This window comes from Seriola dumerili, unplaced genomic scaffold, assembly GCF_002260705.1.
Source record: "Seriola dumerili isolate Sdu_G_001 unplaced genomic scaffold, Sdu_1.0 BDQW01000113.1, whole genome shotgun sequence".
NCBI classification, from domain to species: Eukaryota; Metazoa; Chordata; class Actinopteri; order Carangiformes; family Carangidae; genus Seriola; species Seriola dumerili.
The window spans coordinates 1,822,313-1,834,075 of NW_019174368.1; the positions used below are offsets into that span (position 1 = coordinate 1,822,313).

The following is an 11,763-nucleotide window of genomic DNA, read 5'->3' on the forward strand; positions in this document are numbered from 1 at the left end:
CAGGCGTTATCAGCAGCAAGTCCAAAACAAAAACAAAATATTCCACCAAGAGCAGTGTGTGTACATAATGCAATAGAGACTGTGTTTGTGTAATTGTAGAAAGAGATGAAGCAGAGCCAAAATAGAAAGAGAAGATGAGAGGGGGTAAACAGCGAAGCAGAACTAAACACGTACTGAGGTCAGAGAAATGTGTGTTAATAATGAAGCTCCATTTTTGTTACTGACAGTGCAGGCAACAGCTCCTCTTATCTTTCATAATATCGGTCGACTAGGACTGGGTGTTATCACATTAGATAACATTACATGGCCGGTGAAATGAGGCCAAGCTGGCATGTAGTTGGATGACACCGCGCTGGTGCAGCACACTGTGTCACTGCAGAGGGATTTTCTAAAGCTAAAGTCGTAATGAAGCAAGTATGAAGGAAAGGTTGTTTTTTTATGTTTACTGCAAAGGGAATGGAAGAGAAATATATGAACAATGTGAGGAGAAACAAAACGAAACAGCAGCTGGAGAAAGGATCAGAGAAAGTGGTGCTATGTCATTCAGCTGGAGGCGATCGACGGCCATCTACGTGACCTTCTTCCAGCAGCAGCTAACTGTGTCACCGGAGTGACGGCCTCCTCCCATCCCCGTCCTCCTCTCCGGACTTCCCCTGTGGTCTAGTTCGGAGTGTATTTTAAGCTCGTCCTGCAGGGAGCTTTACATAACACGCCTTTGCCCGTCAACTTTGGCTAACACCTCCCAGCTCATCTGTCTGACTCCCAGTGGCTGTTTTCGTAAAGCCGGTCAGCCGGTGTAAACAGTCTTGCTGTGAGTCTTGTCTGTGCCACCTACTTGGCAAGAACAGAGCACAGATATTTATATCCATCCATCCACCCAGCCTGCTGCCCACTGCTGCCGCTGCTGCAGATATAATCTACCCCAGAGCTGATGAATTATGAAGAAAGCCAGGATGCACAAATGATACTGTCTGGGGCAGTGAAACATCATTCTGAAAGGCTTTTTAAATGTTCATGTTAGACACAGTCACACAGTGTTTGCTGCCAGAGCTCTCCTCTGGTTTTATAACCTCTACCATTCATCCATTTACTGCTACAGATCTGCAGATCCGGAGGCCTATTACTGCTGATATTGCACAGCCGTAATGTACATGTGCTGTAATTTCCTAATAATTACCTAAGACGTTTCCTGGAAGGAGCGACGTAATTTTATACTAATTATAGGGAAAAATACAGTTAAAAGTTCTGACATATAAGTTTGGTTTGTTAGTCTTGAATGGACTGACTGGAAAAAACAGACAGAGATCCATTTCAACTTATTCAAAGTTTCATTAAGCGCTGCTGATGATTGTTTTCAATACAGACTAGTCCACATCCATGTCAGAAAAAAACAAAAAAGTATAATATGCCCGCCACACTTTTTCAGAGCCTGAAAGAGTTCGATAAATGTCTCAGAGATATTTCATTATTTAAACAGACAGAAAAAGCAGCAAATCCTCAGACTTGAAAAACTGGAACATTTTGCTTGAAAATGACTCGGATGATCAATGACAATCGGAAAAGTTGCAGGTTTATTGATGACAAATCGTTCCAACTCAATCAACTGATCACTTTAGCTTTATAATTTAGATATTTAAAGATATCATCACATACATTTGTGTATGTTCAGCTGATCTGCTGCTCACTGACTAAAACACTCTCTCAGGTATGCTAACAGTGCTACTATTATCTCATCTTTTCTTATTGTTTGAGCTGGAGAAGTTGTGATGCCGTTCTCACACAGCTAATCAAATTTCCATTTTAACCGTTTGAAATTCTTTGTAATTTCAGAGAGACGTAGACAAACGCAACAGACATTTACTGTTGAGCTTCTCAGCTAAAACAACAACTGTTCTCAAGCTAAGGTTAGCTTCATGACTTGGTTGAAAAATACTGTGTTCGGTTGACTTTTGAACATTTCTAATGGCTCGTTTTTAAACTAAGAAAGACACTCAAAGTCAAGCTTTTCTTATTTTATAGAAACAAATCTATGACGTAAAAACACAGAAAACCGTTGATCAATTCCAGTTTATTAGTGCCATTTGTTTAAAGTGAAAACTATACCTCTCATCACTGAATGCTATACAAAAAACATAATCTGGACACGTCCTCTATTTCTCATCAGCACCAGCCTCCAAAATTCATTTTACTGTGTCTTAAGCTACAAGCTGAATTTGCATCTTAACTTTTACTTGTCATCTTTAATCATCATCTTTAAACTATTGCCCTTTAACCGCCGTCTTTTATTTTGTGTATAATTTTCAGTTTGCAGGTTTTCGGGCTGTCAGCGTGACTAAAAGTCCTGTAAATATTTGCAAGCCCCCTTGAGACACGAGATGTTTTTCCAGCGGAGACCACATGCTGTTTACGGGGGTTATCTGCCCTTTTTTCCCCCTGCAGGTCAAAGCTACAAGGTGAGCTGTTCCATAATAAGAGCCTCTGCTAGAATGTCAAGAATTCAGCTTGAACCTGTTGAACTGCATGTGGTCCCTCCTCTCTTTATGTTGTTTTCCTACCAAGTCAGTTGACCGCAACACAAGCCTCCCACACTGATACGTGTATTGGGTAACAGCACTTTGTGAAAATGTGAGAAAAACAAAACTGTAAATGCAATGATATACAGGACGTGTCCACAGGCGCCCTGCAGATAAAAGAATCTGCTTTATCTGAGTTTATGTCTCGTCAGTTTTGTGAACATCTTTCCGAAGAATTCATCAGAAGTATTTTTTTTTTGCTTCATCTTAGAGAACAAGAGTTGATACAAGGCAATGCTAAGATCCTCTTTGAAATACTTTTCTTTTTTTTTTCTTTGTTCAGTTCCAAAGAAGTCGAAGGCAAAACTGCTTTCTCAAGTAGGTGTATTACACATATTTCAAAAGCTGAACTGTTCACCAGATGTATGGTGTAACTCACTTCCTGTTGCATAAATCAAACGGACATTGGGATTTTGTGAAAATGTTCTTGTATTAAATGACTGTAAATCTATCTGTCCAGTAGCAGAAATAAAAAATCACCCCATGTAAAGCTTTTCCATTCTTTTAAATGCCTCCCAAAACTCAGCCACAGAGAAGAACAAAGCGGCTACCGCAGAGTTAGCAGAGAAATGAAGAAGAGCCTACATTATCTCAATATTAAAAATGTTCACTTGTGGATACACTGCAGGAGTGTAATTTTAGTTATATGAAATATTTAACTGACATGACCAGTTAATTAAATTTGCACTTTCACAGATTCAGCGGTTGTTTTCAAAGAGACCTCCTGTTACGACCCACAGGTGCCAGTGGCTTACAGAGCCAACTCACTACTAATCTAATTTACCAATCAATCATTTGTGAGTGTGCCTGAAGGCCGATTGACCTACTCCATTGAATACAACTATCCGCACACGGTTTGTTTGCTGTTGGTGCCAGCGATCCATTTTTATTGTGCTGGGAAGTTCATAAAGCCTGAATGACACAGATTCTCATGTAGTTTAAGCAGCTTTCACGGTGTGATGTTGCAGGTGCAGCAGATGTACTACACATGCAGTACATGTGGACAATGTGATGCAGGCCAGTGTTAATGTCTGTCCGCTCAGTGATGTCGCTAAGCTGCTATCATATGCACTCTGCTGTTTGCCTCCAACCAGGAGGCCTCTCAGGATCAGATAAGTATCAGTGTATTGTGCTCAGTAAATGGCACAAGCCAGACTCACATGGCAGTTTAATTCTCATCTAACTTTCCTCAAGAAAGAAAACAAGTGTATTTCCCATAATTTCATACTATTCTTTTAACCTTCACCAACTGATTATGAAACCGAACTGTCATTAGAATTTACACAGATCTGTCATTGCTGTTATCACCAACAAAACCTCATTACAAGTCCTATAATTCAGCCAAAGGCAGAAAGCGTGTTTTCTATGGTGCAATATTTATGTAGAAAGTTCCACATTAACAAAGTCTTTTTTAGAGCAGCTACTGTCCTGTGACTGTACAGGCACTGGCCTCTGTCTCTATCAGAAACCGAAGGTGGCCAAACAGTGAGGGTCAGGGGGCTCAGAGTGTATCTCACTGTCAACCTGAGCACATTTACTCAGGGGGTTTACATATGTGATACGATATAGTACATGCAGTTCATTGTCTCCTGTACGCAGACACACACGCACAAGTGTTCGCCGTAAAAACAGAGGTCAGTTGAGGTTTTCCGCCAAAGCCCTCATGCTGATCTCATACTTCGAACACAAAAGCCACGTGTTGCCCGCTGCCCAACATACAGGTGTAGGTATCAGCAGGCTACAAATACAAACCCAAACCCAAACACACACACACACACACACACAGTCCAGAGTTATCTTTCTCAATCTAAAACACTGCGGAGGACCGATCACACTTTGGGGTAACGATGAGTCAGATGTTGTGTAACACACAGGAGAAAGATGTGGACCACTGACATTTGCAACCATGGAAGTGTTGTCTAAACCAGTGTTTGGCTGCAGATTAACCATCCATTATGCATTGTTATGTGCTGTGAACTATATATATACTTATATAGTATATGTATATATGTATCCAAGTGTGACACATTACATAATTTTGCAGGGCGTGACCCTGCCGCAGCAGCACTGCAGGCAGCAGCTGTCTGCCTGGCCTCACTGAATCTTTACGTTGCCTCGGATGCACTGTTTACGCTTCCTGTCGTTTCCTAACAATTTCCCACAGAGGAACTTTTTAATCACTGAACAGGAAAGTTCTAAGGAAAACGTATTTGTTATACGACTGTGAGAAAAAGGGAGACTGTATTTAAATGAGACACTTTTATACCTTCATTTCCTCAAAACTTCCTAAAAACCTGTTGTGACACACATGACCAGGTTAACCTGTTTGAGGGGCCCCCGCGGCAAAAAAGTCTCTTCTCAGCCCCTCCCTTCTTCCCCAACTACTGCACTCTGTACAATGTCGTTGCCCTTGTTGCCTCCAAGTCCTGTGCAACAAGCACTGGTGTATATACCAGAATGCTTTGTATTACTTTGTGGTAATCTGATTAAATACTACTTTATCAGGAATGTGCATCACATGAACATGATGTAAACTAAAATAAGCTCATGTCATTCAACTCTAAGCCATGGAGTCATAATTAATGGATCATGCGTTCAGCATTTGTGTTTCTTTTTATATCCCATTGTTTACAATTTGTGTTTTAACCCTTGTGTTTTGTTCACATTGGCTTGACTGTCTCACTGTTATACGTTTAAAAAACAACAACCGCAAAATCAGCCATGTTTTCCTTCAAACAAAGTATAGAAATGAGACATGGTCATTACACCAAATAAGGAAATATGTCATGTTTTGTATGTTATATATTATATATATTACATGAGGTACGCATGAACAAAGGTATATTCCTTCTATTTGCCAAAAAGCCATTCACAGACAACTGTATACATTATCCTACAAGGTGATATAATAGATTTGGGGTCAGAGCTCTAACTCCCTGTTTAAACTTCTTATCAACAAACTGTTAGCAGAAATCCAAACAGACATATTTGGAATTGGGGGTGGGGGTGGGGGGTGCTGCACGTACTGTCAACACCAATCACAGATACACAGCACAGGGAAATCCATTGTATTTCATTGTGTTTTCTGAGACCTCAACCAAGAAGTAACTGTAGAAATCATGGGCTTCGTCATCCTCAAAATCATGCTCATCAACAATTCTCAGAAAATTAAAAAAGTTATTTAATATCAAGCCGATGGAGGAATGTTAGGGGTGTTTTGTTTCTAGAGCTGTTAAGCAAATGAAATCAAAGGGTTTCATGCTGCTCAGACTGTAAATCCCCTTCAGGCAAATTTGCGTTTTGTGATGCTGCGTTATATAAATCTCCAGACCTGAACATTGTGGGTAAAGAATATAAAAAGCACTAGAATATTGAATATCCTCCGTGAGTTATACGCTTTTATTGCATGACTGACTCACAGCAACTGCCTCTTTATGCCCGGGAGAGACACAGAGGCGCAACATTACCTAATTGTTAAGGGGAGATTATCCTGTCAGAGGGGGGCGGGGCGAGGGAGGTCAGATGATGATGATGGCGACGATGCATAGATGCATTGATCGAATAGATAGAGATGATTGATGATGACTTGATGGAACAGCTTAGGCTATGTTATATGAGAAGCCGATAGGAGCTTTCCTCTGGATGGGAGCGGGGGAGGGGGGGGGGTGGGATGGGAGGGCCAGGGAGGGCAGCGGACGGAGGGGTGGGAGCCGGGGGGTCACCACAGAAGGCGTTCTGTCCAGAAACACAACCACACAAACAGGGCCCCGCTGGTTCAAGTGAGGATAGGGACCGTCCTGAGCTGAACTCAACGTTACAAATAGGAGCTGCGGCATTCCAAGTGGAGCAGAGTGGAGGTGCGCCACACCGATGATAATATTAAGTAACAGCGCCGAGTGGATCTGCGGCATTAAACCAGAGAGGGAGACAGAGGAGAGCGCTTCTTCCTGCACCGGACCACAAGACGCTTGGAGACGCGGATGAGTCATGCGCACCGGCGGAGAAAACTGATCATTATTCAGAGGTAACATTATTTTTAATGCGGGATTTCCTCATATGAGAATCTTTTAAATTGTTCTTGTTTTTTTTTTTTTTTGATTATATAGGCTACAGTTGAGTAGGCTAGTATTACGCTAATTAAAGTAACAACATGATAATGCCTGAATAGTCTATTTAACATCATGTTTTATTCACATTTTAAATTACTTATAAATGAAATAACTTCAAATGATTTTTAGACCGCTTTCATTTCAAGCTGATGTGGGAATAAGTTTCAGTTTTCGGTTATACTGTTATAATCATTTACTCGCTTTTGTTACTGCTTATACTGAAAATTTTTACAAAAGATTATTTTTAATATAAATTTTAAAAAAAAGGAGGCTGGCAACTTTTTCCGGTAAGAAACTGTCAGTTGCCTGTAAATCTAAATAGTCTCTAATGCCGGTGATGCTGAGTGTATGTCAGGTCAGATCTGCCGTCCGGAGATCAGCGGTCAGACAGCGAGGATCAAGTGAAACACTCAGACCGGAAAAACGATCTCTTAATAGGGCTTAATACAGAACATGAGAGATAAACCCATAAATGTTTATTTAGGTCTCTGACTAAACACAAATGTAGGTTAAGAGCTTAACAGGTTAATGGCACATTGCGCCAGAGGTGTATTTCTTCTCGTGTTTAAAAAGGCTGCTGTCTGCAAGAGTACAGTCTAGTATGGAGGATTAGGTTTGTATTCCGAACGCACATTGTCCCATATTGATGGTATAATGAGCCTCGCAAGGTTATGGTACAAGTCGCTCCCGTTTTATTGGGGAGATGTAATGAGGTTACATAATATCGTGTTGTAATGGCTCTTGCATAACCACTAAATCCCTCTTCTCCTTTCCTTCCACCGCTTTGGTCACTAGGTGGCACTGTTGCTGCATCAACTCCTCCCGGAGATCCTGAGAGTCTAGCCAGCACACGGCACCACACAGCGGTCCTCTCCACTCTCAGCAGTCAGGAGCGGCTCATTCAAACCCCTGACAGGCGTGATGTTTGAGGAAGAGTCCCAGCAGATGAGGGGGCAGCAGGAGGTGGCTGTGCTCCAGCCACTGGAGTCACCTGCAGCAGTGACTCCAGGTGGAGGCGGAGGTGGAGGAGGAGGAGGAGCAGGACCTCTGTCCTTCACAGATGAAGCTGTGTCTATCCTCACCTCCAGCAGCCTGTTGGCACGCTCGCTCCTGGGTCGCACATCTGCCATCAAACGCAAAGAGAGTCCGGCTTCCAGCCTCCGACGCAAGCGTGAGTTCATCCCGCATGACAAAAAGGATGAGGGCTACTGGGACAAGAGGAGGAAGAACAACGAGGCGGCAAAGCGCTCGCGGGAAAAGCGGCGTGTGAACGATATGGTCCTGGAGAGTCGTGTTCTGGCTCTGCTGGAAGAAAACGCTCGCCTCAGAGCAGAGCTCCTGGCTCTGAAGTTCCGCTTTGGCCTGGTGAAAGACCCCTCCAATGCTCCTATCTTACCCCTCACTACAGCTCCTCAGCACAACGCTCAAACCTTGACTCCTCACTATTATCTCCACAGTGGTGACGGAGGCCTCCCCAGCTCCTCAGCCTCCCATCCCAACAACCAGACAGGCCAGTTGAGCAGTCGGGGCTCCAGGGATGCTGGTAATATGTCTGAGGACTCTGGATTCTCTACACCAGGTGGGTCCAGCGTGGGCAGCCCAGTCTTTTTTGAAGACCGGCTGAGCGATCATGGGAAATTATCACCGCACAGGGCAGAGGAGCTGAGCTATGACCTCCACCACTCCCCTGCCGAGGTCCACCACATTGCAGAACTCACCGGAGGGAAGCTGGACCATGCCGAGGCGATGAAAAACCTGCCTCACAAACTTCGTTTCAAGACGCCAGGAGGCGGCGATGGGGCTGATGCTGCCGGGGACAACAGCAGCGCCAGACGCAGCCCCACGCTACCCACACTGGGACGAGAAGGTCCGAGAGAGACCGTCAACAAGGGACTAAGTGGAGGCGAAACGAGGGCAGGGTACTGCGCCGGCCCCTGGCTCCAGCAGCTGGAGGGGGACGATGGCAGAAGGGGGAGACAGTCCCCTCAATACAACGCCTCCTCTGCCAGCTACAGCCTCCATCCTCCTCCCACGCAAGGACAAACTGAAGTCCAGTATCAACATGAGAACACTTACCTGAAGTCTCAGCTCAACTCTCTCAGCGAGGAAGTGGCTCAGCTGAAGAAGCTTTTCACAGAACAGCTCATGGCCAAAGTCAACTGAGGACCAGTGCTGTGAGTCAGTCGGTGTTTGCCAACGTCTAGACTTTTAAGGACGAAACAAAGTTTTACTGTAAGTGAGCCTATTGAAATTCAGCACAGAATCAGGAGTGTTGGACCACGCAGATATTCACAAGGACTGATCAAACTCAACTTTCAAGTCTGACAATGTGTTGTTTTTTTTCTTTCATATACTGTATTATATTGTAATAAATGTCTATAAACATTCATCTCATAACCTGCTGTCTAAAAACTACTTAATCTCAGCTCCGATCAGTGTTGCTCAGGCAGTTTTACCTGTAACAGTGTTAAGTGTGTTATAGTTTTTCGATTCCATACACTGTGACGACTAAAAAGACGACATAAAACTGTTTACATCACATCATCACAATGCAAGTTTAACTAAAATAGCCTCACTCCATTCAGAAACACGTGGCGGTGGTTTGGGAAAGCTCCGTTAAATCCAGCTGGAAATCAACCAGCAGGTTGTTTAGACACCAGCGTGGACGACGTATTTGCAGTTTTGTAATTAGAGTGGTGAGACTCTTAACTGCTGACAGAGGTCTGTTAAACCCCTGTACACACACACACACACACATACAGAGACGGAAAGTAAATACACAGAAATTAAATCAGTAGCTCTCGAAACCACCATTAGTCTTGAGGGATAGAAGGAAAGGCTTGTTAGAGTTGTTTACCGTCGCTAGTTATGTGCAAAACTGCATCGTGTCATGTCTGATTTTTATTTTCAGGAGCACACACTGTAACACGTACTGTTTTGGTGTTTCACATCCTCTTGTTAGTCTCTGCTCACGCTCATGTTTGAACATATTTTATAACTGTTATCTGTACTGAGGTGATGACGAAAGTTAAACGTCTGCTGTGTCTCTGTACGTTTTCATATTAAAAATAAACAAATTTGACAGATTCAGCATCGCGGTGGTGAGTTGATCAATACTGGGGGAAAACCTTAAAAAGGGGAAGTTCAAGATTTAAAAGTTTGAATGTCAGCAGGGTTATTTCAGCTAGGGCTTGAGACTTCAACAGAAATCCAACTTAGGAAGCATTTAGGAGGCAGGAGGTTCTATCTAAAGCTGCTACTGTGTTGCATTATGGGAACTGTAGTGTTTTTGGCGATTGACCCCTACTTGGATTTAAAAGTCAGGAAATTGCAGCATTTGCCTGTTTGATTTTTACCATGCTGTTTTTTTTCCGGTGAGAAAGTGCAATATTAAATCTGTGGCGTGTCCCTTTAAGCACCAACAGAGCGATGCCCAGCATACATTACCGTAAATCCCATCCAGCAATCAAACTAAACATTTGAAAGTGAATACACAAAGGCTCTTTTAAGCTTTGATGTGATTTCCCTAATGACAGATAATGCGTTGTAGCACGAGGGAATAAACAAAAGAAAAACAGGAGAAGGGAGAGGTTTGACAGACAAGTGCTGACAAATGCAGGCGGTGAGAAGTACAGTCATACACTTGGCAGGTTTCACTCCCACAGTCTCTGCAGGAGGCTAGACAGTCTCACAACCAGACAGACAGAGACAGAGACAACATGTCTGCTATTACTCAAGCTTTGAGAGACCTTCAAAACATGAGAGCGTTAATTATAACAGCTTGAGGGGAATTCAAAGTCCAAGGAGAATGGACAGCATGAACTTGACGGGGCGATATAGTCACATTCAGTCTAAATAAAGACTCTTGTGGTTCTTTTTCTAATGTGACTATTTGTCATTAGTGTTATTTAAATACAGTTTTGTATCCACTAAAATCTGTTAGCACTGTTTCTAAAATCATGCCACTTTGGTGTCAGCAGAGGGCAGCACAGACAGTATCTTCAGCGTGGCTATGGAGCCCCAGAGTCTGTGTTTCACAATCTACCATAAGATATAAATCACACTATGGATCACTGCAATTTTTATTGTTCCTGCAGGTTAGCAAGTTAGTTGGCATGGAAATTAGTGATACTTATTTTCAGCAACTGTGCACATGTATTTTTTTGTGTTTCTATGTGGGTGTATTTGGGAGAAAACGTGCAGAGGCTGATGCTTAAATACGTAAATGTCAATTGAATTTAGAGAAAATAAATACTGGATGCAATAAAGATTACTTCAAGTCATTATTATGTTGCTATGAGAAATTCTCCGATAGTTCATTCAGCTTGACGTGTGTCATCATCATTTTATCATGACAGAGATGATGCTCTCATCTCTTCTGCTTAAAAAGTATTCATTTTAGCTTTTCATATCCGTCAGAGGAAGCTGGGCCAAAAACAGAAATATACTGTGCTTATAATTCTTCCCAAAAACAGACCATAAACGAGCATAAATATCCTGAGTAAACTGGAGAAGCCTGTGGTGAAATGGAAAGGTAATAAAGTAGAGGCGAGGCAGGCGCTGCAGGTGTAGAGCGGAGAGAAGAAGAAGAGCCTGATTTAATGAATCTACTGCAACATGCTGCTGTTACACCACTGTCCTCAACCACATCCATGCACCCATAAAAAAAAAAAAAAAAAAAAACCTGCAAACCCCCACAACCCCGTCTTCCCCCCCATTCTGTTCCCCCCTTTTTCTTCCAGTGAAAGGATAAAGCCTGTTGCTAGGCAGGCAGTGCGACAGTTGCCATGGGAACGCTTGCAGACATAGCTGGAAGGGGGGAAAACGTTGGGCAGGGTGGGGATAAGGATGGGGTGCAAAAGGAGAGGGAGTGATGCGGAGACAGAGAGTGAGAGTAAGTGTGTGTGTATGTGTGTGTGTGTGTGTGTGTGTGTGTGTGTGTGTGTGTGTGTGTGTGTGTGTGTGTTTATATGGGGGGAGGGGGATCCAAGTTCACGGCCAATGCCTCTGCTCCTTCAGTGCTGTTTGTCTCCTCCGGCTAAAGAAGGAAACAAAGAGATGTGAAGGAATGGTGATCCATA

The 11,763-nt window shown here is 43.1% G+C and overlaps 1 protein-coding gene across 1 annotated transcript; it reads left to right on the forward strand.

Moving 5' to 3' along the window:
* Nucleotides 1-6,335: 6,335 nt before the first annotated feature.
* LOC111223703 (nuclear factor interleukin-3-regulated protein-like) lies at nt 6,336-9,760 on the forward strand. The gene is made up of 2 exons (XM_022747942.1): nt 6,336-6,597; nt 7,478-9,760. The coding sequence occupies exon 2, from the start codon at nt 7,604-7,606 to the stop codon at nt 8,843-8,845; it is 1,242 nt and encodes a 413-aa protein (XP_022603663.1). The 5' UTR covers nt 6,336-6,597; nt 7,478-7,603; the 3' UTR covers nt 8,846-9,760.
* Nucleotides 9,761-11,763: the final 2,003 nt, after the last annotated feature.

Bases quoted from the DNA above. Each gene is read 5' to 3' on its own strand.
- LOC111223703 (XM_022747942.1), top strand. From the start codon at position 7,604: ATGTTTGAGGAAGAGTCCCAGCAGATGAGGGGGCAGCAGGAGGTGGCT.